Source organism: Lissotriton helveticus, chromosome 2_1 (assembly GCF_964261635.1).
Source record: "Lissotriton helveticus chromosome 2_1, aLisHel1.1, whole genome shotgun sequence".
NCBI lineage: Eukaryota > Metazoa > Chordata > Amphibia > Caudata > Salamandridae > Lissotriton > Lissotriton helveticus.
In genome coordinates this window covers 1,729,387,333-1,729,410,369 of record NC_136059.1, presented here as the reverse complement: position 1 = coordinate 1,729,410,369, position 23,037 = coordinate 1,729,387,333, and the positions used below count along the sequence as shown (strand labels likewise).

At 44.9% G+C, this 23,037-nt stretch overlaps 1 protein-coding gene across 2 annotated transcripts in view; it reads left to right on the top strand.

Annotated features, from left to right (window-relative positions):
• The first annotated feature begins 1,883 nt into the window (after window positions 1-1,883).
• FSD1L (fibronectin type III and SPRY domain containing 1 like) overlaps window positions 1,884-23,037 on the top strand; it is a 377,078-nt gene continuing 355,924 nt past the window's right edge. For both annotated transcript variants that reach the window (XM_078676672.1, XM_078676671.1), the window contains exon 1: window positions 1,884-2,042. In XM_078676672.1, the coding sequence (XP_078532798.1) occupies window positions 2,028-2,042 (15 nt within the window). In that variant the 5' untranslated portion in view covers window positions 1,884-2,027. The remainder of the gene's footprint in view (window positions 2,043-23,037) is intronic.

The following is a 23,037-nucleotide window of genomic DNA, read 5'->3' as shown; positions in this document are numbered from 1 at the left end:
AAAAAATTTTATTCGACCAGCGCTCACCATATTCCGCAGTGTACTCACTCAGTTTAACTTTATTGCTCCTCGGTCCAATCACAAGCTTAGTCACTCAATTTTTCTGATCCACCGATTTACTTCTGCAGGCCCTTGTTCCACCAGTCCTCGTCGCCAATTGTAGTGTGACAACATGACATGAGAATAAGAGTTGTCAACAATAAGATTTATTAAGTACAAGGGCCCGCTGGGAGCGGGTGTAGCTAGCAGTCACCACGGGCGTCAGCTGTCATCTGTCACACAGATCACAGTGACGTCACTTAAATACACTCTGAACATTCTATGGTGACACTGAGTGACGCTACCTAAAGGAAAGGGAAAACATACTGGAAGCATAACCTTTTGCCCCACAACAAGTACAACGTGTACGACAGAGACACACATTTTTTTTATCAAAAATGGCTTTGTTTTTGCTGTCTCCTGCCTGAAATTGCCTCTGCTTCCATACGTCTTTTTTTAATTCTCCCACTATCCTTATCTAAAATATTGGCATGTATGTTTATTCATACATGCAGATGTTTATTTATTTATTTATGCGTTTTTATATAGCGCGGACTTTAACCGAACTGCACAATAGGAACAGTAATGATACATGAGAACAAATTACACAAAAGCAAACGTTAAGTTACATGAGGCAAAAGTGACAATTGTGAGCAAACAAAATACAAGAGGTAAGAAACGGTACATTTGTTACCCCTAGGAAGCCCCTAGAAGATAGATTTGTGGAAAAAGCCCAGGGGAATTAAATGTCCCCATTTACTCAGACAGTAGAGCAGCAAGTTTAGAGTGCTGGCATGTTTGCGGTTAGTTGTTATTGTATCTCCAAACTGATTTGCTTTGTAAATGCAGACAAACCTAACGATACAGAAAAACTGTTTATGTAAAAGTATCGACGTGTGTCCGCCAATAAAGCCTAGCAACCAGACTTCAGTTTCCTATTTGTATTTAGTAGAAATGCTTCATTGCTGCCACGCCCTGAACGGCTGTCCGTGCCTCTCAATGTCACTTGGGGGCGCACTAATCAATAAAGTCTCACAACTAGAACTAAATAGCCACTCAAATGGAGCTAAGTTTCGAGGGTCCAGGAGTACGACTGCCCGTATGATTGTAAAACAGAATAGAGTTACTTTTCAGTGAAGGGGAATTCGAAACCAAACACAGCTTTCAAAACCGTTATGCAAACGAAGATGCTCTTCGTAGGTTTGCGAAGAAAAGGCTGACCTTGAAAATATTTTCTGGGGTACATTCAAAATATAGTGACTATTAATTTTCGGGCTTGTTCCCCTGGTGGGAAACAAATTAGTGTGACAGGTGTTACTAAAACAAAAGCAAACTGATATGACACTTGCAAGATGGCGGCCTCCGTTGCCTATCTCGGCGGAGACTATGGCAGATCGGTCAGTGGTCCTCTCTCTATGTCTATTTAACGTGTAGCACTATTTTGCTCGTCTTCAGTGATAAGCAGAACGTAAAGACAGAAACCAGGTTGTATTTGTCACCTGTACAATGCAACAGGAGCTAAGCCCTGAAAATAAGGTACATGAGTATAGCGTGTGAATATTAATTGTCATTAAGCTGGTAAACTTGAGGTTAGCGTTAAACAAAGCTACATCAATACATTGTGAATATATGATGACCGTCTAAATTTATTAGTAGTTAGTTAGTAATTGAAACGATAATAGTAATTACGTGGGATTGATTTGGCAGATCATTGTAAGAAAAACCCTTTTTTTGCAATGGCCGCCTTCAACTGAATCGAGTCCCCCGAGTCTCAACTCCGCCTACCGCCCCCCCCCCCCCGCGCGTCTAACTTTATAGTCCTTCTTTCCTGTTACTGACTCCCGGCCCTGAGGGCGGAGGGACTGTGTGACAGCAGCAGAGGGCGGGGCGGGGTGACAGGCCCTCGGCCGCCGCTCCTCAGTCCTCACCCAGCTGAAGTCACTTACCCAAGTCACTGGAGGACCCTGTGGAGCCCGGTGTCCGCCGCAATGGACTCTCAGAAGGTGAGGCATCAGCACAGCCCCACACCGGAGCTGCCACAGTGTGCGCCTGAAGGGTGTGTCTAGTGTTCCTGTCTTAAGTGGTCCCCAGGATTTGAGAGATGCTGATGTTCTGTTGCCCCACTCCTGCTTCACCCCCGAGGGGCGAATGCGCCGCCCTGGGCTCCCAGAGTTAGGAGTCACCCTACCCAGCCCGTTACTGCTCAGCCACCGTTGACCAGTGTAAAAGAATGCACAACCTAACGGTTTCTGTAACATTCTTACAACCCATTTGTATTTTGTGTAAGACTTAAAAATAAAATGCACGAGATTCACACGCGAAAGAAAGAGTGAACGTCATGGTATGCACATTTTGTTTTCAGTATCCCCTAGGCAAGTATAATGAATTGCTTTAGAACACGTGCAGATACCACCGCTTTTACACACCGGCGCCTCGGACTGAACTCAGCCCCCAGTACATTCAAATTCTAGTATCCTCGACTTGAGGGACAGGCTGAAAAGCTTACACTTGGGCTCTCTTTGGACCCCGCCTTGTCCCCTCACACGCCCTGTCTGTCCCTTGTTCCCATGTCCTCTGTTGCTTCTGGGCAGCGGGTAAGGAGTGACCTGAGACAACGGCTGCCTTTTGTGATGCCTCTGGCGCAGAGCTCTGAAGCTATCCCATTTGTACCTTAGGATGCTGCACCCAATGCTTTCTTGCTGAAAACTCTCGCATGCGAGCAGGTGCATAGTTATCCCGGGCGCCCATGATACCCAGAGTGCGCTGATGTGGAATGTCTGTGAATTAATTGCTATTGTGTTTCTCTGCAAGCCACACCTAACCTGCAAAGGGACTCTTACACTAGCTGATCCAATACGAGGCAAGGGAATCAACCTTATTTTATTTTTGTAGGGTTGAAGCCCAGGGATGAGCGGGAGTCGTGACACTGGCCAGCTTTGCAGCATAGCCACTGGATTGAATAGGGTTAAAAAGTAAACCGGTGCTTTGGTGCTGTAAACGTGGCTATTGCTTTTTTGTGATGGCTCGTGTCCTGTGCGTGGAGCTTCAGTCCAGATGAATCTGTTGGATTTTGGTGTTCCCAGTACATTTATTGATTTATAGTGAGTTTCCTGCACCCTTGTCTGTTTCCTTTCGGGTACTTCAGAGTACCCAATAACTAATAATATACAGTGAATTAAAGAGAAGGGCAACAAGAGAGGGTGGGCTCCAATGAAGCAGTCGAGCTTCTGTCTAGTATTTTTCGAACAAGACCCTTAATCTGAGAAAGCAAGTTTTGAATTCTTCAGCCTGTTGGAGTGTCCGCTCTTTCATTCATTTTCCTAGGCTAATTCTTTTGTGTTTTTCATAAGAGACGAAATGCAATACCATATAAAGCAATATCAGATCCAATTATTACACTTCCTCCACAGAAAGTTTGTATGATAACGCCTCCACTGTGGATTTAAAAACTGTAATACAATAGTACTAAAAGAAAAAACTTGTTTAAGTATCATAAAGCAAAACAAAAATACCAACACCCAGAGAAGTACGTACACCTTATGTGGATGAACTTTGTGTTTTTAGGTAGATTTGAAAATACCAAGTTTTATACTTTTGAAAGGTTGCATAGTGATACTTGCTGATTTCAAAAGTGCAGGCGGGTGTTTACAAAAAGTTGTAAAGTATGAAAAATGTGCAGCTACCAAATCCATACACATTTAAACAAACAGGTTCTCTGTAGGTTGTATATAACATGATGGCAGAACAGAAATATTCCCTAACACAGTGTATACTGTACATATCTCGTTTGGCACATATTATAACTTTAAAGATGTCGTATACCTTTGTTAGCCAACTTTGGCAACATAAAAGTACTTTTATGCAGAAAAAGTTGAGGAAAACATTAGCGCCTTACAAATGATAAAACACCTGGGATTTTTTTCTTTAAAAGTGTGAGGCGAATGCTTGAAGCAGACCACAGTCATTGCTTGCCAGTTGTAAAACAAGCATTTGCAATGGAATAGGTCTCGCATTAGGAAAGTTTGAGCAATTGGTCTTGTAAATGACACATTTTTTATTAATGTGTTGAGTTTGAAAAAAGCGAAATTAATAGCTTTGTCATTTACAATGCCAATACTTTTAACTTTTGCAAATGTGACACCTATACCATTTGTAATGCAACATGTTTTGTATTTAAGTTACTTAGATGTATTGATTACAAATAACAATGGCTTTTAATTTTTTTAAATAATTATATAAAAGTTATTGTAATTTATAATGGCAATAGCTTAAACTTTTGTAAATAACTTTTGTGACGATTATGTTCAGTGTATTTTATTGTGACGAAAGTCCAAGAAAAGAAGTGAAATATTAACATCTTTTTGTGACATTTGTAATAAAGCTTGAAACATTGAGAGAACATATTTGAACCAGTTGTTGTTGAATGGTTGCACAGACTGATTCTGTGGTGCCCCTAAGTGATGCTGTGGTGCCCCTAAGTGAAGCTGTGGTGCCCCTGAGTGAAGCTGTGGTGCCCCTGAGTGAAGCTGTGGTGCCCCTGAGTGATGCTGTGGTGCCCCTGAGTGATGCTGTGGTGCCCCTGAGTGATGCTGTGGTGCCCCTGAGTGATGCTGTGGTGCGATGGAGTGAGGGCGATAGATAGATAAATAGAGTGAGGGCGATAGATAGATAAATAGATAGATAGATAAATAGAGTGAGGGCGATCAATAGAATGATGGCGATAGACAGATGGAGTGCGGGCGATAGACAGATGGAGTGCGGGCGATAGACAGATGGAGTGCGGGCGATAGAGTGAGGGCGATAGTTGTGTGAGCTGTGCAGCATTGTGTGGCCTGCAGCGTGCAGCGGTGTGTGGCATGCAGCGGTGTGTGGCGTGCAGCGGTGTGTGGCGTGCAGCGGTGTGTGGCGTGCAGCGGTGTGTGGCGTGCAGCGGTGTGTGGCGTGCAGCAGTGTGTGGCGTGCAGCAGTGTGTGGCGTGCAGCAGTGTGTGGCGTGCAGCAGTGTGTGGCGTGCAGCAGTGTGTGGCGTGCAGCAGTGTGTGGCGTGCAGCAGTGTGTGGCGTGCGGCGTGCAGCAGTGTGAGGTGTGAGGCGTGCAGCAGTGTGAGGCGTGCAGCAGTGTGTAGTGTGCATGGATCCTAATACCCATGAACTTGAAAGAGAGGAGGTAAACAACCCAAATGCTAGAGCTCGAGTATTGGCAGACCATGAAAAATACACCACTAACTTTAGAAAGAGTGAATGCCTTTCCATACCGGAAATACATAGCTCAAGGTCATACAGAGGGAGGGAAATTGGAGGATTGCTTGCCTGGTTGGTACAGAGCAGGGATAGTCCACCTATGCACATACGAGATGGAACTGGCATCATCATACACACACACACACACACACACACAGCCGGGCATGCATGAGGTATTCACACAAGACTATAGGGATCTGTGGTGGTGCTGAGTGATGCTGGGGCTGCGCTGAGTGATGCTGGGGCTGCGCTGAGTGATGCTGGGGCTGCGCTGAGTGATGCTGGGGCTGCGCTGAGTGATGCTGGGGCTGCGCTGAGTGATGCTGGGGCTGCGCTGAGTGATGCTGGGGCTGCGCTGAGTGATGCTGGGGCTGCGCTGAGTGATGCTGGGGCTGCGCTGAGTGATGCTGGGGCTGCGCTGAGTGATGCTGGGGCTGCGCTGAGTGATGCTGGGGCTGCGCTGAGTGATGCTGGGGCTGCGCTGAGTGATGCTGGGGCTGCGCTGAGTGATGCTGGGGTTGCGCTGAGTGATGCTGGGGTTGCGCTGAGTGATGCTGGGGTTGCGCTGAGTGATGCTGGGGTGTTGCTGAGTGATGCTGTGGTGTTGCTGAGTGGTGCTGTGGTGTTGCTGAGGTGTTGCTGAGTGGTGCTGTGGTGTTGCTGAGTGGTGCTGTGGTGCTGCTGAGTGGTGCTGCTGAGTGGTGCTGCTGAGTGGTGCTGCTGAGTGGTGCTGCTGAGTGGTGCTGCTGAGTGGTGCTGCTGAGTGGTGCTGCTGAGTGGTGCTGCTGCTGAGTGGTGCTGCTGCTGAGTGGTGCTGCTGCTGAGTGGTGCTGCTGCTGAGTGGTGCTGCTGCTGAGTGGTGCTGCTGCTGAGTGGTGCTGCTGCTGAGTGGTGCTGCTGCTGAGTGGTGCTGCTGCTGAGTGGTGCTGCTGCTGAGTGGTGCTGCTGCTGAGTGGTGCTGCTGCTGAGTGGTGCTGCTGCTGAGTGGCGCTGCTGAGTGGCGCTGCTGAGTGATGATGTGGTGGCGCTGAGTGATGCTGGGTTGTACTTTAACCTAATGGAAGGGCTACTGGAATTATGCAGCCGGTGAGGACAAAATTATGCAGTCGGTGAGGACAAAATTATGCAGTCGGTGAGGATAAAATTATCCAGCAAGGTTAGGAAAATTATGTAGGATAAGGCAGCTCTTTTTGTGTTGGTATTATTTCATTATTTTGCAACTTTTACTCATCGTAACACTGTATGGGAAAATATTTCACCTCAATAGTACCTGCTTAGTAACCAAATGGAGCAATTAGCAACTGAGAAATTACCTGTTAACTTTTGCGAAGGAACACGTTGCAACGTTTTAAGTAACTTTTGATCTGTTTGAACTAGAAACGCTTTTTTTTGTTAAAACATGCAGATTATGAATCATGTGATGGATTATGTGGTAGATGCAGCAAATCCACAGTTATGAGGAAAACGGTGCAGGCACAGAATCGCATAATTCTAATGGCCCGGACTAATTGATTCTGTCACACAGGCACTCCTTCTTCCGCACTCTCTTTGCTAATCATATTTCATACTTTTAAAGGCGTCGGTGTGAATAAAAACTTTAGCGGGAACGTGTGTGCGCATTGCTTTAATGGTTGATATTACCTGCCTTTCGAACATTTAGTACCCAATATAACTAAGTGCCGGGAAAGGGCTCCATATACTGGCACTATGTGGTAGCCGTCGCAGAGGGGCTACCGCAAGCACTATACGAACACTTCTGTACCTGCTGTTACGCTGTTGTGATATTTGTGAGAGCGCTGAAACAGACTTCAACTACGTGGAGAAATAAATAAAATTACTTAGTAAAAGCAATACATTTGGTCACCTATACTGCTTTATTCCTGGAGCATAGTTGCTGATTAATGAAAATGCTTCCTGTTCTGAATGAGGCAGCGACTCGGAGGGCATTGAACCAGGGTTGCATTATATTTTCAGTCCAGTAAGTAAGACATGAAATGTAGCGGAGTTTTAGTTTCAGACGGGCGAAAATAATTCAAGGCTTATACAATGTATTTGACTCCTAAAAGGACGAATGTAAGCATTACGTACATGATGGCATACCTTTCACAAGATCCTTAAAGTCCTCCACAGACAGCACTACTATGCTAGATGATTTATGCTCTTTTTAACTGCCCTATGGCACGAACAGCATTGGTAGGATGGTGTGGCGCGGTGGAGAAGCAGACCAGGACCAGAGAAGAGTGGTTTAAGGAGTGTGTTTTTATTTTTGGCTTAACACAAGGAATTCTGGGATCCGTAGGCTTTAACAGAGGGACTTCTGGGAACTGTAGGACAGGTGTTCTTTCTTCCCTTGTGTTGGTGTATGCAGTCTGTGTCCGGAAGTGTTCCTGTTCTGCTCCCAATGGTCAGGCCGGTGGCTCGGGACATGAAAGAAAAGAAAACGGGTCTTAGAAAGGACTCCGGAACTGTAGGGACTGACGCGGGAAGCCGGGGGGGGTGACAAAGTGAGGGAGGACTTAATACGTACACCGCAACCTTCACCAGTATTATGTGAGCGCTATGCCGCAGTGACTCTCAGGCTCCGTTCTAGGCTAAGGCTTTGCTCTCCCTTCACCCCCTCCCCCCCCATTAGACTCCCCAGTTACGCTGCCCCAGCGAAACCCAAAGCGGCCCGTACCTTGTTTAGCCACGTCCCTCCTGGGCCGTGGCTGGCTTCTGCGCGGTACCAGGTTGGGTCTGGCTGCCCGTTTCTTCTCTCTTCCGGTTCTTCTCGCTGGGCGGGCTCTTCGGTTCTCGGCTCACCGTCGGTCCGGGCTGGCACAAGGAAGGTTCTGACTCGCTTCTCCTCCTCCCGGCTTATCTCCACGATGGGTCCTGGCGAACGGCTTCCTCTTTCCTCGTCTCCACCTTTGAACCAGTCCCGGTCATGTGACTCCGTCACGTGATGCGATAGATCTGGGGTCTTAAAGGTACAGTACTCGGGGATGCTCTGAAAACAGAGAAAGGAAGACGGTAGAAGGTAAGGGGGAAACAGGTCCGTCTGGGGGTCCGATGTTGGCGCTTCCTCACAGATGGCCAATGTGATTATGGCAGTATTAAAGTCTGTGACACCAAGGCTACACAGACTTCACCTTTTAAGATGTACAGCTATAGCCCAAACATATGAAAGTGACTAAAGAAACCAACTAGAGAAAACGCTTTGCTCACTTATATACATCTACCTGCAAATCATCCAGAGTTAGCATAAAACCTGCATGATCAGTTGCCTCGTTACATAAAATGCCATTCTAAAAAAAAAAAAAAATAGAATGTTAAACGATAAAGGGCTCTCTGTACGTCTAAATCTAATCCAATGTACCGGTCCTAAATAAAAAACTAGGACAGACCATCTTGGACCATCTTGGAATGAATATTTAATAAGTTAGTATGGCCTCGCACATCTTGAATTTGAATTAAGAAAGGTGGCATGTTAACTGGAGAACAAACAACTGAGCAGTGGGACAGATCATGTGCGTTTTTTACTGAAATGCCAACCGGTCTTCTCGACGCATAGAACCCTACAGATTTAAAGATGCCGCAGGCTACTTCTCGTTCCAGGAATATGTACGCTTCAGGCAAGTGTCATGGACGCTAAAGCCTGTTTTGTGTACACGTTTTTCCACAGAACTGCTACGTTTACTAACAAGGGGAAAGGATATATTGCCCAGACTGCAGTGAACACGAGTTAAAAGAAAAGTGACTGCAAAACACTAACCTCATGGATAATTTATGCTCCTGACATTTTAGCTCCTGTTTGTTTAAACAAGGGTTATTTATAAGCATGTTCTAGCAACAGTACTTCTCGACACATACATCAACATTGTTTCAGCTGCCCCCCCTTCACCAAGGTGCTTAATCTACCGTATAATACGTATGAAAGTGAATCACACACGTTACACGTCAGCTAATGCTATTAACAGAAATAAGGGAACCCGTCGGAAGAATACAAAACTGGGCTTTTTTTTTAATCGAACTCACTCAGTTTCTCCCGAAAAGCTACGCGGACATCATTATATAACTGCGTGAGGCAGTTTCTATTTTTTTGTTTTGCCATTAAAGAATTGCTGTTAGCATTTCTGAATGGCTCGATGCATGCACACATGGGAAGAACAGCGACGGTATAGTTAAGAAAGGGTCCTTTCAACTGCAATTGCAGTGTCACGCACGCTGTACAAAACCAGGCATGTGGCATAGAAGGATGCTGGTAAAAACAACAAGCCCTCGGCATTGCGCGCTGGGGAAAATTCACGCTGAATGCCTTTAGTCGGAAGGGTGGGAGGAAACCTTTGAAGTGTGAAGCTCTCTCGGCATTGCTGTGGCGGGGCTGAAGCGCGTGCACGGGCACATGAACTGCATGTAATCCGAATCCGCGCTTGGTTTAAAGAGTTTGTTTCAGCTACAGTAGATCGACATCTGCAATGCGCAAGCACATTGGCAGAGGTCGACCTAAAAACAGACACCTCTAAAATAGGATGTGAAGAGGAATTTATTCTACTTTTGGCACCAGCACCTAAGTAATCCTCACCCACCACCTTTTCGATCCTCCAAAGTGTTGTTTGTTTACTGTGTTGATGTTGTTAATGCCTCTGACATTTCAGCTCTTTAGTGGGGAACAGGGTGCATATTATCAAGCGTCAGCGATATTTATCGTTGGCCGCTCTTAGCGAGCTCTTTTTATCACCGGCTATCGCTGGCAATTATCGCCATGCTATCGCTGTCTTAACAACGCATAGCGCAATGGCGATAATAATCCAGCAATAGCGGTGTTTTCCATGGAACATTGCTTGTTTTCCAGCGATGTTCCATGGAAAACAGCGATAACCTTGCTGATACGACCGTGTGGTCGTATCAGCATAATCCTCCCCCATTGTTAGGTATAGGCAAGTCCGCATTTTTGCAGACGTTAAAAACTAACGTCTGCAAAAATGCGTGGATCTCCTTGTAAATATCGTGATGTACATTTTGCGATATTTTATAAGGTTATCCGTCAGGGGTTCGCCCAGGGACGCCCACTTTGCATCTCATTAGAGATGTGAAGTTAGGCGTGCTGGAAACAGGCGCTAAGTCAAGGAAACACGCAATAGCGTGTCCTTGATGATATGGCGATAAAATTATTGCCTCTTTTCGCGCTAAAGCGGCGATAATGTTATCGCCAGTCCTTGTTAATATGCCCCGAAGTGATTAATAAGCACGTGGACCTTTAGCATGGGAGATTTTGAGCTAGTCCTTGTTCACCTTTCTTAATGTTTGGCAGTGCTAAAGGTTGTCACTGAAGGAAGAGGTACGAGAACTGGCAAGCCTAGAGAATCTGGATGTCTTTATCTGGCCCTGCTAGGATGTCATGTGGATACTTAGTGGTGGGCCTGTGAAGCAAAGCATTGTGGGAAGGTAATTTTCTTGCTCTATAGGCAGGTTAGATATGCTTGCTGCAAAAATCTGCTCTCATTTTCTACATGTACAATGTCTATTGGGGACTCAGCTGATAAATTCGTGTCATAAGGTAAATGCTTCGCAAATAACTGCTAAATGTTGAAAATTCAAATGAAAACCTAAAGGGTTATTTTAGATATTTTAAATTAATAGCCCAAGGTCAAGAGAAGCTGCTGTGAGTGTCAGTGCTGGTCTCCGTTAACCATTTCCGTGCATCTTTCTTCAGCATCTCTTTAAAAATTGAATTCACCTACCGTTCCTCCTCATCACAGGCATCTGACAGCTGCTTCCAGCAGCAGTGCTGTTTCTTGAGACACATGCCATTAGGATAATTAGGAGATAAAAGGATCAAGTCACTCAACAGAACGTGCAGTTCTTCCACCACTCTTACGTGGCACGCAATGTTTACTGAGTAATGCAGGCGTGCACACTATGCAAACTACACGCTGCAGTTATTGCTACCCAATTGTTTGCGAGGAGGGCAGTATGATCAGTTTAATTTGTTTTTTTAAAGTGCTTGGGGTTGCTGCACGAATTTAATCTCATTCAGGACAAACTGCTCAGTCAAAAACTGATGAGACATTTCTAATGGGAAAATTGCTTTTCCAAAATAAATATGCGTTTGTGATTTCACATTTGAATGTGTGTTTTTTTTTATAACGTTACTCCTTCCTGTACCACGATTGGCAATCGAACTGATGATTTGATCACCTCATTTAAGTTCATGCTTAGGTTTATTTCTTTAGAGCAATGTTGTTGATTGGTGCTTGTGCCTTCTGGCTTGCAGAGCTTTTCTTTGATGCTAGTTTGAATTGTACATGTTATGTATTGGAATAATATGTTTATATGTGATTCGCCCACTACCCAACGCACCCCTATGATCACCCTTAGCGACAGAGCAGATTTGTGGTTCGTCTACAGCATTGTCTTTTATTCACAACTTCACATTAAACTTTGGTCATCAAACTTAAGCATCATCAAGACATTTCTTAAAGTCAGGTAAAAGATAATTAGATGCAATAAGCCAGAAGGTTATATTAGACAAAATAAAGTATTTACATTAGATATACATTGCAGAATTCATCAAGAACACATACATTGTAGTGAAATCTCCTGTGCTCATTGTGGCAGCAGGCCCTAACTTGCACTGTCCCCAGAGTTCCACCTAGGGCATCCCTGCATAATAGAACACATTGACAAGCAAAGCGGTACAAAAGGGGGTGGTGATGGACGGAGCATCTGAACCAATCAAACACTCACACCCAGTCAACAGATCTGGGTTTGATCCATCACCGTTCTTTAGCCCACTCTGCCATCCCAGTTCAGACATGGCCATATGCAAATCAGTCTGACCCTGTGCCTCATGGGAACAGTCCAGCCCGAACTGCCAAGCCATGCCTTCCCTGGACCGGAAACAAGCTTCCTAGCACCGGTTTCTGGCATTACAGCCGTCTTCAGCCAGGCTTGCTTGAATCCAATGGCAAAGTGAGCCAAGGGACTCACGTCTGAGCATACCCTGCCAACTTATGGCAAACAAAGCGGTACAAAAGGGGGTGGTGATGGACGGAGCATCTGAACCAATCAAACACTCCCACCCAGTCAACAGATCTGGGTTTAATCCATCATCGTTCTTTAGCCCACTCTGCCACCCCAGTTCAGACAGGGCCATATGCAAATCATTCTGACCCTGTGCCTCATGGGAACAGTCCAGCCCAAACTGCCAAGCCATGCCTTCCTTGGACCGGTTTCTGGCATTACAGCCGTCTTCAGCCAGGCTTGCTTGAATCCAGTGGCAAAGTGAGCAAGGGACTCGCGTCTGAGCATACCCTGCCAACTTATGGCGCACAAAGCGGTACAAAAGGTGTGCTTCAATTGATGCCATAAATGTTGAAAATGTGTCCTGCGAGAGCCTACACACCCAGGCCACTAAATATATCTCAATGACCAGGAAAGCAATCCAAGTAAACCGGCCCTCATTTCTTTCCTCTGCTAGCAGAACACCCAGGGACAGTGCCAGCTGTCTGAAGCCTAGCAGGGCTTTTTCACATGCTTGGAAGCCAGAGGGGCCCGAGAAGAAAAAATCATTCAGGTAGTGTACCACATCCTGGGATGCCACTAGCTCCTTAAATGCCCACTCCCGAGAACCTACTGAAGGTCTCAAACATGGAGCAAGCGTTTGTACACCCCCTCTGCATGCAGAGGTCAACAAAGTAGTTTACTTCAAAGTTAAGCCCAGCAAGCGAGTTTCATCCGGGTGCTCTGACAAGAGGTGGAAGGTGGCCCTCCCCAACCTTGGCAGCTTGAGGATTGCCTCATTAAAAGTGATATACCTCATGATGCAGAGCTGTGGGTTCAAACTCTCATTAACCGAGGACCTGTCAAAAACCATCGGTTATGAATCAAGCAGAATTTCCCTGGTTCCTTCTTGGGGACCAGACCCAGTGGGGAACTCACCAGATCCTTGCATGGGGCTTACTCAAAGGGTCGGCCAGCCTCTCTGCCCACACCTCTTTCAAGATTTATTGCTAACAAGCACAGGATGTCGCAACTCTGACAACTGGTTATAGGGGGATACTGGAGATGGGGTGGGGCGCTGGATGGAATACGGAACCTGTTCTTGAAGCCATGATATAACCGATGAGCGCCTTGCCTAGATTTAGATTTGCCAAGAAGGTGAGCGAGCACGTGCAAATTAATGGGCATGGGAATCTTCCTAGGCTGGGTGAGGACAACAGCTTTTTGGGGAGTGCTGCTCTCTTGGTCTTCCCTGCTTCTTGAAGCACGTGCTCCGAGTGACCTTGGTTCCTGCAAAAGGAGCACAGGTGTTTGAATTTGCAGGAGGACACTCTGTTGCATTCATTCTTCTTATATTGCCAGCACACCTGGATTTTGTCCCCTGCACTCTTTTCAGACCAAAAGGGCTGTGGGGGTTTTGTGTCTGCCAGGGCATGTTAATCTCTGAATGCCAGATGTTGATTTCCCTTTGATCCCAAGCCCTCTCCAGCCGGACTGGCTTAATTTGCCTGAACTTAATATGTAGTATTCTTCCATGTTGTTTTATTCTCCTATGTTACCCTTTGCCTAGCTGCTCAGCCTGTGTGTGTGTGTTCTGAGTGGAATGTTGGTGTGTGGGCTATGTGTAGAATGCCTGGGTGACTGGATGAGGAGTGACAGTTGGTGAATGGGGCTGAGCAGCTAGCAGGCTGCTCCTGTGACTGCTCCGCTCTGATTTGTGAAGAAAAGGTATATTTCTACATGTTTATGTCTGTCGCCGTGTCATCTACAAAGCTGAGGATCCACCAATTGTAGTTTTCATATTTGCACATGGTTTCTGAATAGACTGTTCCTATGCTGCCAAAGTGATCTTTTGTTTATTGGACATCCTCTTACTTTGCTACAAAGTGAATGTTTTTACACTTTAGTCATTTTCTTATGTGGGTTACATGCATGTGTAATGGTTGCGTAACCACACTTTTTGTGGATTGTGTTCATAATGTCCCTTTAATGTGGGTCGACATGGGGTTACAGTCCCTTTTCAGAGCCCCTTAAGTTCTCCCTTACATGAGGGTTGGCCCTACATGGGGGGTACGTTTTTGTTTTTTCCCCCCTGTTCTACATTTTGTGACCTAATTTTGGGGTTGATTATTGGGTTTTTGTTGCAGGGGTGTATCCCTGTGCGCATAAGACGCCTTGCGCTGCACAAGGTTTTGTTGTAGGGGTGGGTCCCTGCGTGCATAAGACGCCTTGTGCTGCACAAGGTTTTGTTGCAGGGGTGGGTCCCTGCGTGCATAAGAAGCCTTGCGCTGCACGAGGTTTTGTTGCAGGGGTGGATCCCTATGTGCATAAGACTCCTTGCGCTGCACAGGGTTTTAATTTTTTTTTAACATTCTGGTTGTCCCTGTTGGGTTGGCAAGGGCTGGACATTGGGTATTAGTCCCTCTTGTCTTCATTCACGTACACGTTTTCCTTTGCTTAGGGCAGAGCTTTCCAAACTGTGTGTCCCGACACAGTACTGTGTCGCCTGCAAGTGATGGGTGTGTCGCAGGATGATGGGGCCCTTAGCACATAACTACTGCTAATTAAGAGGCATTCCTTTGAAAGAGTGTCTCTGAGTCTGCTGTAGCAGCGCGGACTCCGAGACACTCTGCTCAATGGGGGCCCACGATTCACATTAAAGCTCCATTAACATGTAAATGGTCTTTTAAAGACCTGCGAAGTACTCGGGTGCATATGTTCACAAGCATAAAGCATGTGAGTTAAGGAGCGGTCAGATGAGAGGACTTTATATTGGGTGAGGGGGTGGATTAAGGATTAGTATGATATTGAAAATATTTCCTTGAAAATGTGAGGGCAGCCTGTGTGTTCTGGATATTGAGTTGTCCAGTAAGAGTAGATGAATAGTGTGGTCTGTTACGATCCAAGATGAAGCCACCAAACACAGTATGGGGCGGATGAGAGCGGGTTGTTATAAAGTTGGAATCCAGGTCCTTGAGGAAGGTGCTATGTCAGTGGTGAAGCACTAAAATATGAATTTGGCTGGGGTGTTTATTTACCTAGAAATGCACTTGAGGGATGCTTGTCAGGTCTCAGAAGAGGGTGGGTGAGTGAACGCGTTTTAAAGAGGAGAATTTGGAGTCGAAGTAATCTATGATATAGATACCTGTAAGCTGGGGTGAGGTGACAGAGGGTGACAGGCAGAGGGAAGGAGACAGAGCGAGGGAGACAGAGCGAGGGAGACAGAGCGAGGGAGACAGAGCGAGGGAGACAGAGCGAGGGAGGGAGACAGACAGAGCGAGGGAGGGAGGGAGACAGACAGAGCGAGGGAGGGAGGGAGACAGACAGAGCGAGGGAGGGAGACAGACAGAGCGAGGGAGGGAGACAGACAGACAGAGCGAGGGAGGGAGACAGACAGACAGAGCGAGGGAGGGAGACAGACAGAGCGAGGGAGGGAGACAGAGGGAGGGAGAAGGGTGACCGAGGGAGGGAGACAGAGGGCGATAGAGGGAGGCACACAGAGGGAGGCACACAGACATGAGGGAGACAGACATGAGGGAGACAGACATGAGGGAGGAAGACATGAGGGAGGAAGACCGAGGCAAAGAGAGGAAGGGAGACAGAGAGAGAGGTAGACAGAGAGAGAGAGAGAGAGATAGAGGGATACAGTGAGTGAGACGGAGGGGGAGGGAGAGAGATAGAGGGAGGGAGACAGTGAGTGAGACGGAAGGGGAGGGAGAGAGATAGAGGGAGACAGTGAGTGAGACGGAGGGAGAGAGATAGAGAGGGAGGGAGACAGCGAGAGAGTGAGGGCGACAGAGAGACAGACAGAGATAGAGACAGACAGAGATAGAGACAGACAGAGATAGAGACAGACAGAGATAGAGACAGACAGAGATAGAGACAGACAGAGATAGAGACAGACAGAGATAGAGACAGACAGAGATAGAGACAGACAGAGATAGAGACAGACAGGGACAGACCGACAAATAGAGGCAGAGGCAGAGACAGGGGCAGACCGGCAGAGGCAGAGGCAGAGACAGACAGTGATGGAGAAGGAGACAAAGAGAGGGAGAGAGGGAGATAGGGACAGACAGACAGACAGACAGGGACAGACAGACAGACAGACAGGGACAGACAGACAGACAGATGGAGGCAGAGACAGAGACAGAGACGGAGAGGGAGGGAAACGGAGAGGGAGGGAAACGGAGAGGGAGGGAAACAGAGAGGGAGGGAAACAGAGAGGGAGGGAAACAGAGAGGGAGGGAAACAGAGAGGGAGGGAAACAGAGAGGGAGGGAAACAGAGAGGGAGGGAAACAGAGAGGGAGGGACGGAAACAGAAGGAGACAGAGAGCGGTAGACAGAGGAGGGTGACAGAGGGAGGAGGGAGACAGAGAGACACAGAGTGAGTGAGAACCCCTCGAACTCCCTTTAGGTGTTTCGGGCTCGCTACGCTACGCTTGCTCGCGACACTGCCTTCCTGTGTCCCAAAATGATGCATCTCCAAAAAGTGTGTCCCCCAACATGAACAGTTTGGAAAGCTGCGGCTTAGGGTAAGGGCAGGACGTTGGGTTTAAGTCCCTTCTGTCCACATTACTTGCCTTCCTACATGAGAGGGCACATGATTTTACATTGGAGTGCCTTATTTTAGTTTGGGGCAAGACAGTGGGTTTTCATTTCCTTCTGTTCACGTGACTTGTCTCTACATGAAGAGCACATATTATTTTACACGTTGTCCCTCCTTTATTTTTGGGATAGGACATTGGGTTTTTAGTCCCTTTTGTTCTCATGGCTAATCTCCTTACATGGAGAATCTACATTTTTACGTTTTTTATTTTTTATTATTGGAGGAAGGGGATGGATTGGGAATTCTATATCCATCTTTCCTCTTGTGTTTAGTTCCGTACCCTCTCGTGGTGTGGTGCTTCCATCATCCCTGGGTCTGGGCTTTACTCATTTTGTTTATTTCTATCCCTTATGTGAGTTGGTTTTGCTCTCATCCCTGGGTTTTGAACTATTTATGATTGCCCTATCTTTTTGTATATAAATTCTTGCATTGATTTAGTGTTTATAGTTTTCTCTCATCCTTATAGTTTTATGTTTGCTTCAGTTATTCTTTTATTCAATAGGGATATATAGTATTCTTCCATGTTGTTTTATTCTCTTATGTTACCCTTTCTCTAGCTGCTCAGCCTGTGTGTGTGTTCTGAGTGGAATGTTGGTGGGACCACTGCCGGGAACTTTTCCGACTGGATCGCTGAGTAAATAGAAAACCATGTCACCCAGTTCTTGAGGGTAAGCTGCCAGTAAGCAGCTTGTGACGTGCAGGCGCCAGCGGTGAGTGGGGTGGTTGCCACCCAAGATTGGACCATACTTGAGCAGCAAAGCCATTTAATTGTGCTATGGGGCAGTAGGAATTGACCACTGGGATGTACCACCGCTGTCCCCCCCAATGTGTGCTGCAGAGGCCACTGGTTTGAACATGGCTGTGCTTAAAGATGGGGGAAGGTGTGTTGCATGGGAGCCCCCTAAGTGGCTGTGATACTGCAGGTGCTGCTCCTAACTGAGGAACACCCTCGCTATATGCTGTGCTAAAATGGACCCCACTTCTCTGCCCAACAACTCCCCCACTTTGTGCTGAGCTTGGTCACCAGGGTTTCACAGTAAACTGCTGGGGGATGGCCTGCTGACTCCCTTCCTCACCTGCTGGCTCAGACATTGAATGTACGCCCACCCTTGCTTGCAGGGGTTCTGGAAGGGCCACTCTGTAGCACGCCAGGACCTTTTTTTGCTGCTTAGGTAGGGGAGCAACCTGTTGTGCTCCTTCTTGGGACCTTGGGACAACATCTGCAGGGTCCATCCAGTTCCATGTGTCTTTGCCACCTTCCAGAGTTCGCTGAGTAACCGAAATTCTTTTTGCGTGGCTGTGGTGCCCTAGGAGACGAACTCGCTTTTGGACCATGATCTAAAACGGGTGTCACATACCTAGAAAAAGCGCATGATTAGATGCTGTTCCCCGAGCACCCTACTACGCGAAACAGAGAGAAAGGGCATGTTAAAATTGATCGCCATGAGTTGCTCTAATGAGATTGAATGTGGCTCTGCAACAAGGTTAGAAGTGCATTACACCTTGGCATGAGTAGCCCGAGCCAGGATATAACCGATCTGCACAGGTGGAACAAAGCCAGGTAAAAATGTCTTGGCACGAGAACTGAAGGAGTGCTGCATTCTATCATTATTATTTTTCTCTTTTTAAATATATATATATTTTTTTTATGTTTTCCCAGTTTTTAACTATAGAAACACCAGTAATTGAACACTTAAACTTCAGAGTCTAAGACCATAACTGCTCTGCTACATTGACTGTTTAGCCCCAGTATAGAGATTACAAAGGGTAAACCTGACCATAAGCCTTGCAACGTTCCACATTGAAATCCCCACCGCCTAATATACTGGCCAAGTGGTTATCCAACCCGAGCTACGCGTGCCTACCGATCACTTGTTGAAACAGTGTTATGAAAGGACAAGATTTGAATTACCAAGAATTGATTCACTGGAACACCCATCGCAGAATAACCATAGGTTTCAAGCAGGTTATAGTTAGGAATTATCATTTAAAAACCTTAGAAATTCACTGAAAAAAACATAGTTTTCAGGGGTGTTATAGTTAACTGGACATTTCACTCATACAAAACCATTGAAATTCCTCCGTTATAGTTAGTTCTGCTAACTATAACTCATGCGCCTGCAATGCACTGCTGATGATGTCACATATTACATCATTCATGACATGGTCAGTGGCATCACTGATGACATCACTGATGACATCATCCACGTGACAATCTGATACACCTCGTCATACACTAGTATAACCTTTTATCACTCACTGTAAAATACAGAGTACCATATTTGAAACCAATGACACAACAATACCAGTTACTACATACCCACTCACTGATTCCTACGTTTACACACACAACTACCCATTCAACAACAGAATCACTTATACATGCAGTCACTAATTAATAGAACACTATGAAATGCACTTATACACATATATAGACATTGACACATCAGCAGTCATCCTAGTTGGTTATGCAGTCATCCTACGTACTCATGAAATAATTAATCATACTTCCATTCACTCACTTACACAATTATATACACCGGCCAGCCCACTCCGCTTACGCTTCCAGGAAAAAACTAAAATGCAACATTGCCCAGATTTCCATTGTACTGATTTCTTAGTTCCAGGTCTAGTTGTCAGAACGGCATACACACACTCCCTCATGCTTGGTACACACCCACACCACACCCAGCCATCACATGTGTTACTACACACGTGACCCTACCAATAAAAAAGACGGGGCGCACGTGCTCTACGCCATTATACAGTTGCTCCCATCGCAAGCTCTGTGATGGCCCGTCCATTTCATTGGCTGTTGTGTGCTTAACTGTAGCTTCCTGAGCCTAATGTTGATTGCCTTGTTTTTTTATATGTGACCCTATGATACCCTCACCATGTACAAAGCCACTTTGAAATGCACTTTATTTTACAATGCGTTTTAAAAAACAAGTTGTGGTAGGGTATTTTTAACTTGTACTGTCTACTCTGCTTACAAGTTTGTTGACTGTGAAGGTATTTAGAAATGTTTTTCTAATTTCTATTCTATCATAATTGTGCCAACCTTTCTCCTTTAGCCTGGTGTACTGTGCCATTTCATTAAATGTATAATTCTTTCAACCATCCTTGAAAGAAAAATACACAAGTTTTACAAATATTTTTATTGAGTCTTTTTAAATCATCACATGGGTGAGTTGCAAAATCTTTTTTTCATTCATTGGTATTACACGTTGGACCACTTTTTTTATTTTATTTTATCATAAGCACTCATTCCTTATGTTTACATTATATAAGTGTTGCCCCGTCATCTTTATTTAAATCATTGGGCTTTTTTTACTTTCAGATAAGGTAGAATAGGAGTGCTACGACAAACACTCCCTCACTACTTCATCTTTCCTTTTTTATGTACATTTCATTATTACATTTAACAATCCTATTTAAAAAAGAAAAGCATTATTAATTAACATTTGAAGGCACAATTATATTATTTTTTTCAAAAAAAGTGCTTGCGAAGATAATCTCCTGTTCTTTACGAGTGAAAATTGGTAAAAGCACTACTCAATATCAATACTTTTAACCCATTATCACTCTAGAAGATAAAGAGTATTCTCCTTTATTCCAAAGTATTTCCTTTTTGCGTCAATAGTGTATTTATAGTAAATTTTCCAATCATTATAATATACTTGCATTCTTAAAAAAATATTTATTATTCTTTCAAATCCTCTGTTGAAAGTCATCCAACTCCACTTGAGGGATCATGAAGTTGAATGTAAATTAAATTATACATTAACAATATGTTCCATCTATGGAAATGAAAGATAAACTCAAGATGATACCATCGCTCCGAATCATTACCTTGAATGAAGTAATTCCTTAATTCACCTATATTTCTTGTAATGGTTCTTTCTTTAACTCGTTATTATATTCCATTTAAACTTAAACATAATACATTCTATAATCATTTAAATATTTTTGCTTTCTTTTTAAAAATATCAAACATATACCATTTCACATAATTTACCTCTCTTCGATATTCTTTCCTTACTCCGTCGTAATTCATCCAACTCCTCTGGAGGGGACATAATGTTTTATGCATTTTTAAATATACATTAACAATATGTTCCCTCCTGAAGAAATGAAAGATATTCTCAAGATGCTTCTGCAGCCCCGTATCATTACCTTCCTCGTAGTTTCTTCACCCTTATTGATTCTCTGAAACGAAACTAATCATCCCACGGGTTTGGTTTGCATACTTTTTTGTTTGTTAACACTCTTTGGGATCAATTTATTGCTCCTACCTCTTTTAACTCACGTTTTTCAGTTGACAAGTGCTCTCATTTCCACTGTTTTAGTATGTCACGTGTTTATGTAAACGTGCCTCTTTCCATACTTTTTAACTTTCGAATAATTTCCAAAATGCTTTATTTAAACTCATTTTTCTTATAAAAGCATTTCTATAGGCTACTCTCTTTTTTTATAGGAGGATTTACATTCATTCCCCTTTTTTTCTGACTTATTATTCTATTAACTGCCTTTTTTTCTAACTTTTTTAAATACTCTTCACCACCCAAAACCCTATTTTCACTGCATCCTCTGCCAGAGATACTCTGTTAATCTTCGAGTATTCTAATTCATACCAGAGTATTAATTTATTTCATTCCATTAATCAGTGTTTTCATACATTACTGTAACTAATATTTATATTCTTTATTTATAGTTCCTGCCTACATTTTAATACACAACCCCTATTTTCCCTGCATCCCGTGCCAGAGATACTCTTCTATTCTTCGACTATTTTAATTCATACCCTAGTATTAATTAGTATAATTCAATTAATCCGTGTTTTCTTACATTTATTTATCTAATATTTATAATCTTTTTTTATAGTTCTTGTCTTGATTTGAATACACTACCCCACCCAAAACCCCTATTTTCCCTGCATCCCGTGCAAGAGGTACTCTCATTTATTTATCGAGTATTTTAATTTATACCAGAGTATTGTTTTAACTAATTCCACTAATGCATTATTAAACTAAATTGTATATTATACAATAATAACTAAGCATTAATTTTAAAGCGAATACTTATTTTCATTAAAAAAAAAAATGCGTTGTAATGGCATGCGTTGTAATTTAATAAGCGTTGTAATGGCATGCATTGTAATAACATACATTGTAATGGAATATACGATGTAAACGTTTTGTTGTAATAGCATTACGATGCGTGGTCCGGACAGACCGCACTGGTGGGTAATGGCTTTTGACTACTGAATTTTCCCTTAATAAATATAATCCAAACCAGATTGCTTTTCCACATGCATGTTAGCAGCTCCCCGCGTGGAAAAGAAATGCTGGCTCCCGAAAGACGCGGGGAGCCGGCGCGCCGTGGTGGCCCCACGATCCACAACGTTTTTTATAAGCCCCAGGGGATGGGGTCCCCGAGGATATTCGAAATTACTGATGGGGGCTATTTTTTTACGGTAAAATTATAAGTCGAGCGCGGAGCTGAGTGCGGCCTAGTATGCACGTGTTGGATGCACGACTCATAATCTGAGGGGGGCGCGATTCCAGCGCGTTTGGTGCACAACTTCTATGCGTTTGCGAGCCGGCATTGCTTTTCCACGTGTGGAGCTGCTAACATGCAGCTCTCCATGTGGAAAAGCAATCTGGTTTGGATTTTGAAAGAGAGAACAGATTTCCCTGCTCTCTTTCAAAATCCAAACCAAGTTTGCTATGGGAGGGCGGGAGCCGCGAGACTCCCGCTCTCTCATAGCAAACAGCAGTGTCACGGGGGTAGGTACCACAGGACACTGCAGGAGCCGGCCCTGGGGCGTGCCGGTCCCCAGGGCCTTCGAGGGCTCCAGGAGGGGGGCCACGCAGCCCCACTCCCACCATACAGAAAGCCCCGGGGTGGTGGTCCCCGGGGCTTGGGGGGGTCGTTGAGGCCCCCTCACCACAAATTTTGCAGGGGAGGCCTTAGAGCCCCCCCTGCAGCCCCCCCGGGACTAGGGGGCCCATACATTTTCAGATTTGCCCCAGGATTTGGCCCCCCGGGGGCTATTTATAAAAGAAGCCCAGTTATATATATATTTTTTTTTTGACTGCAAAATCCCACACCCTGAGCTCTCCTGCCGTTTAAAAAAAATGTTTAATTTTGAGCCCTGGGGGTCCC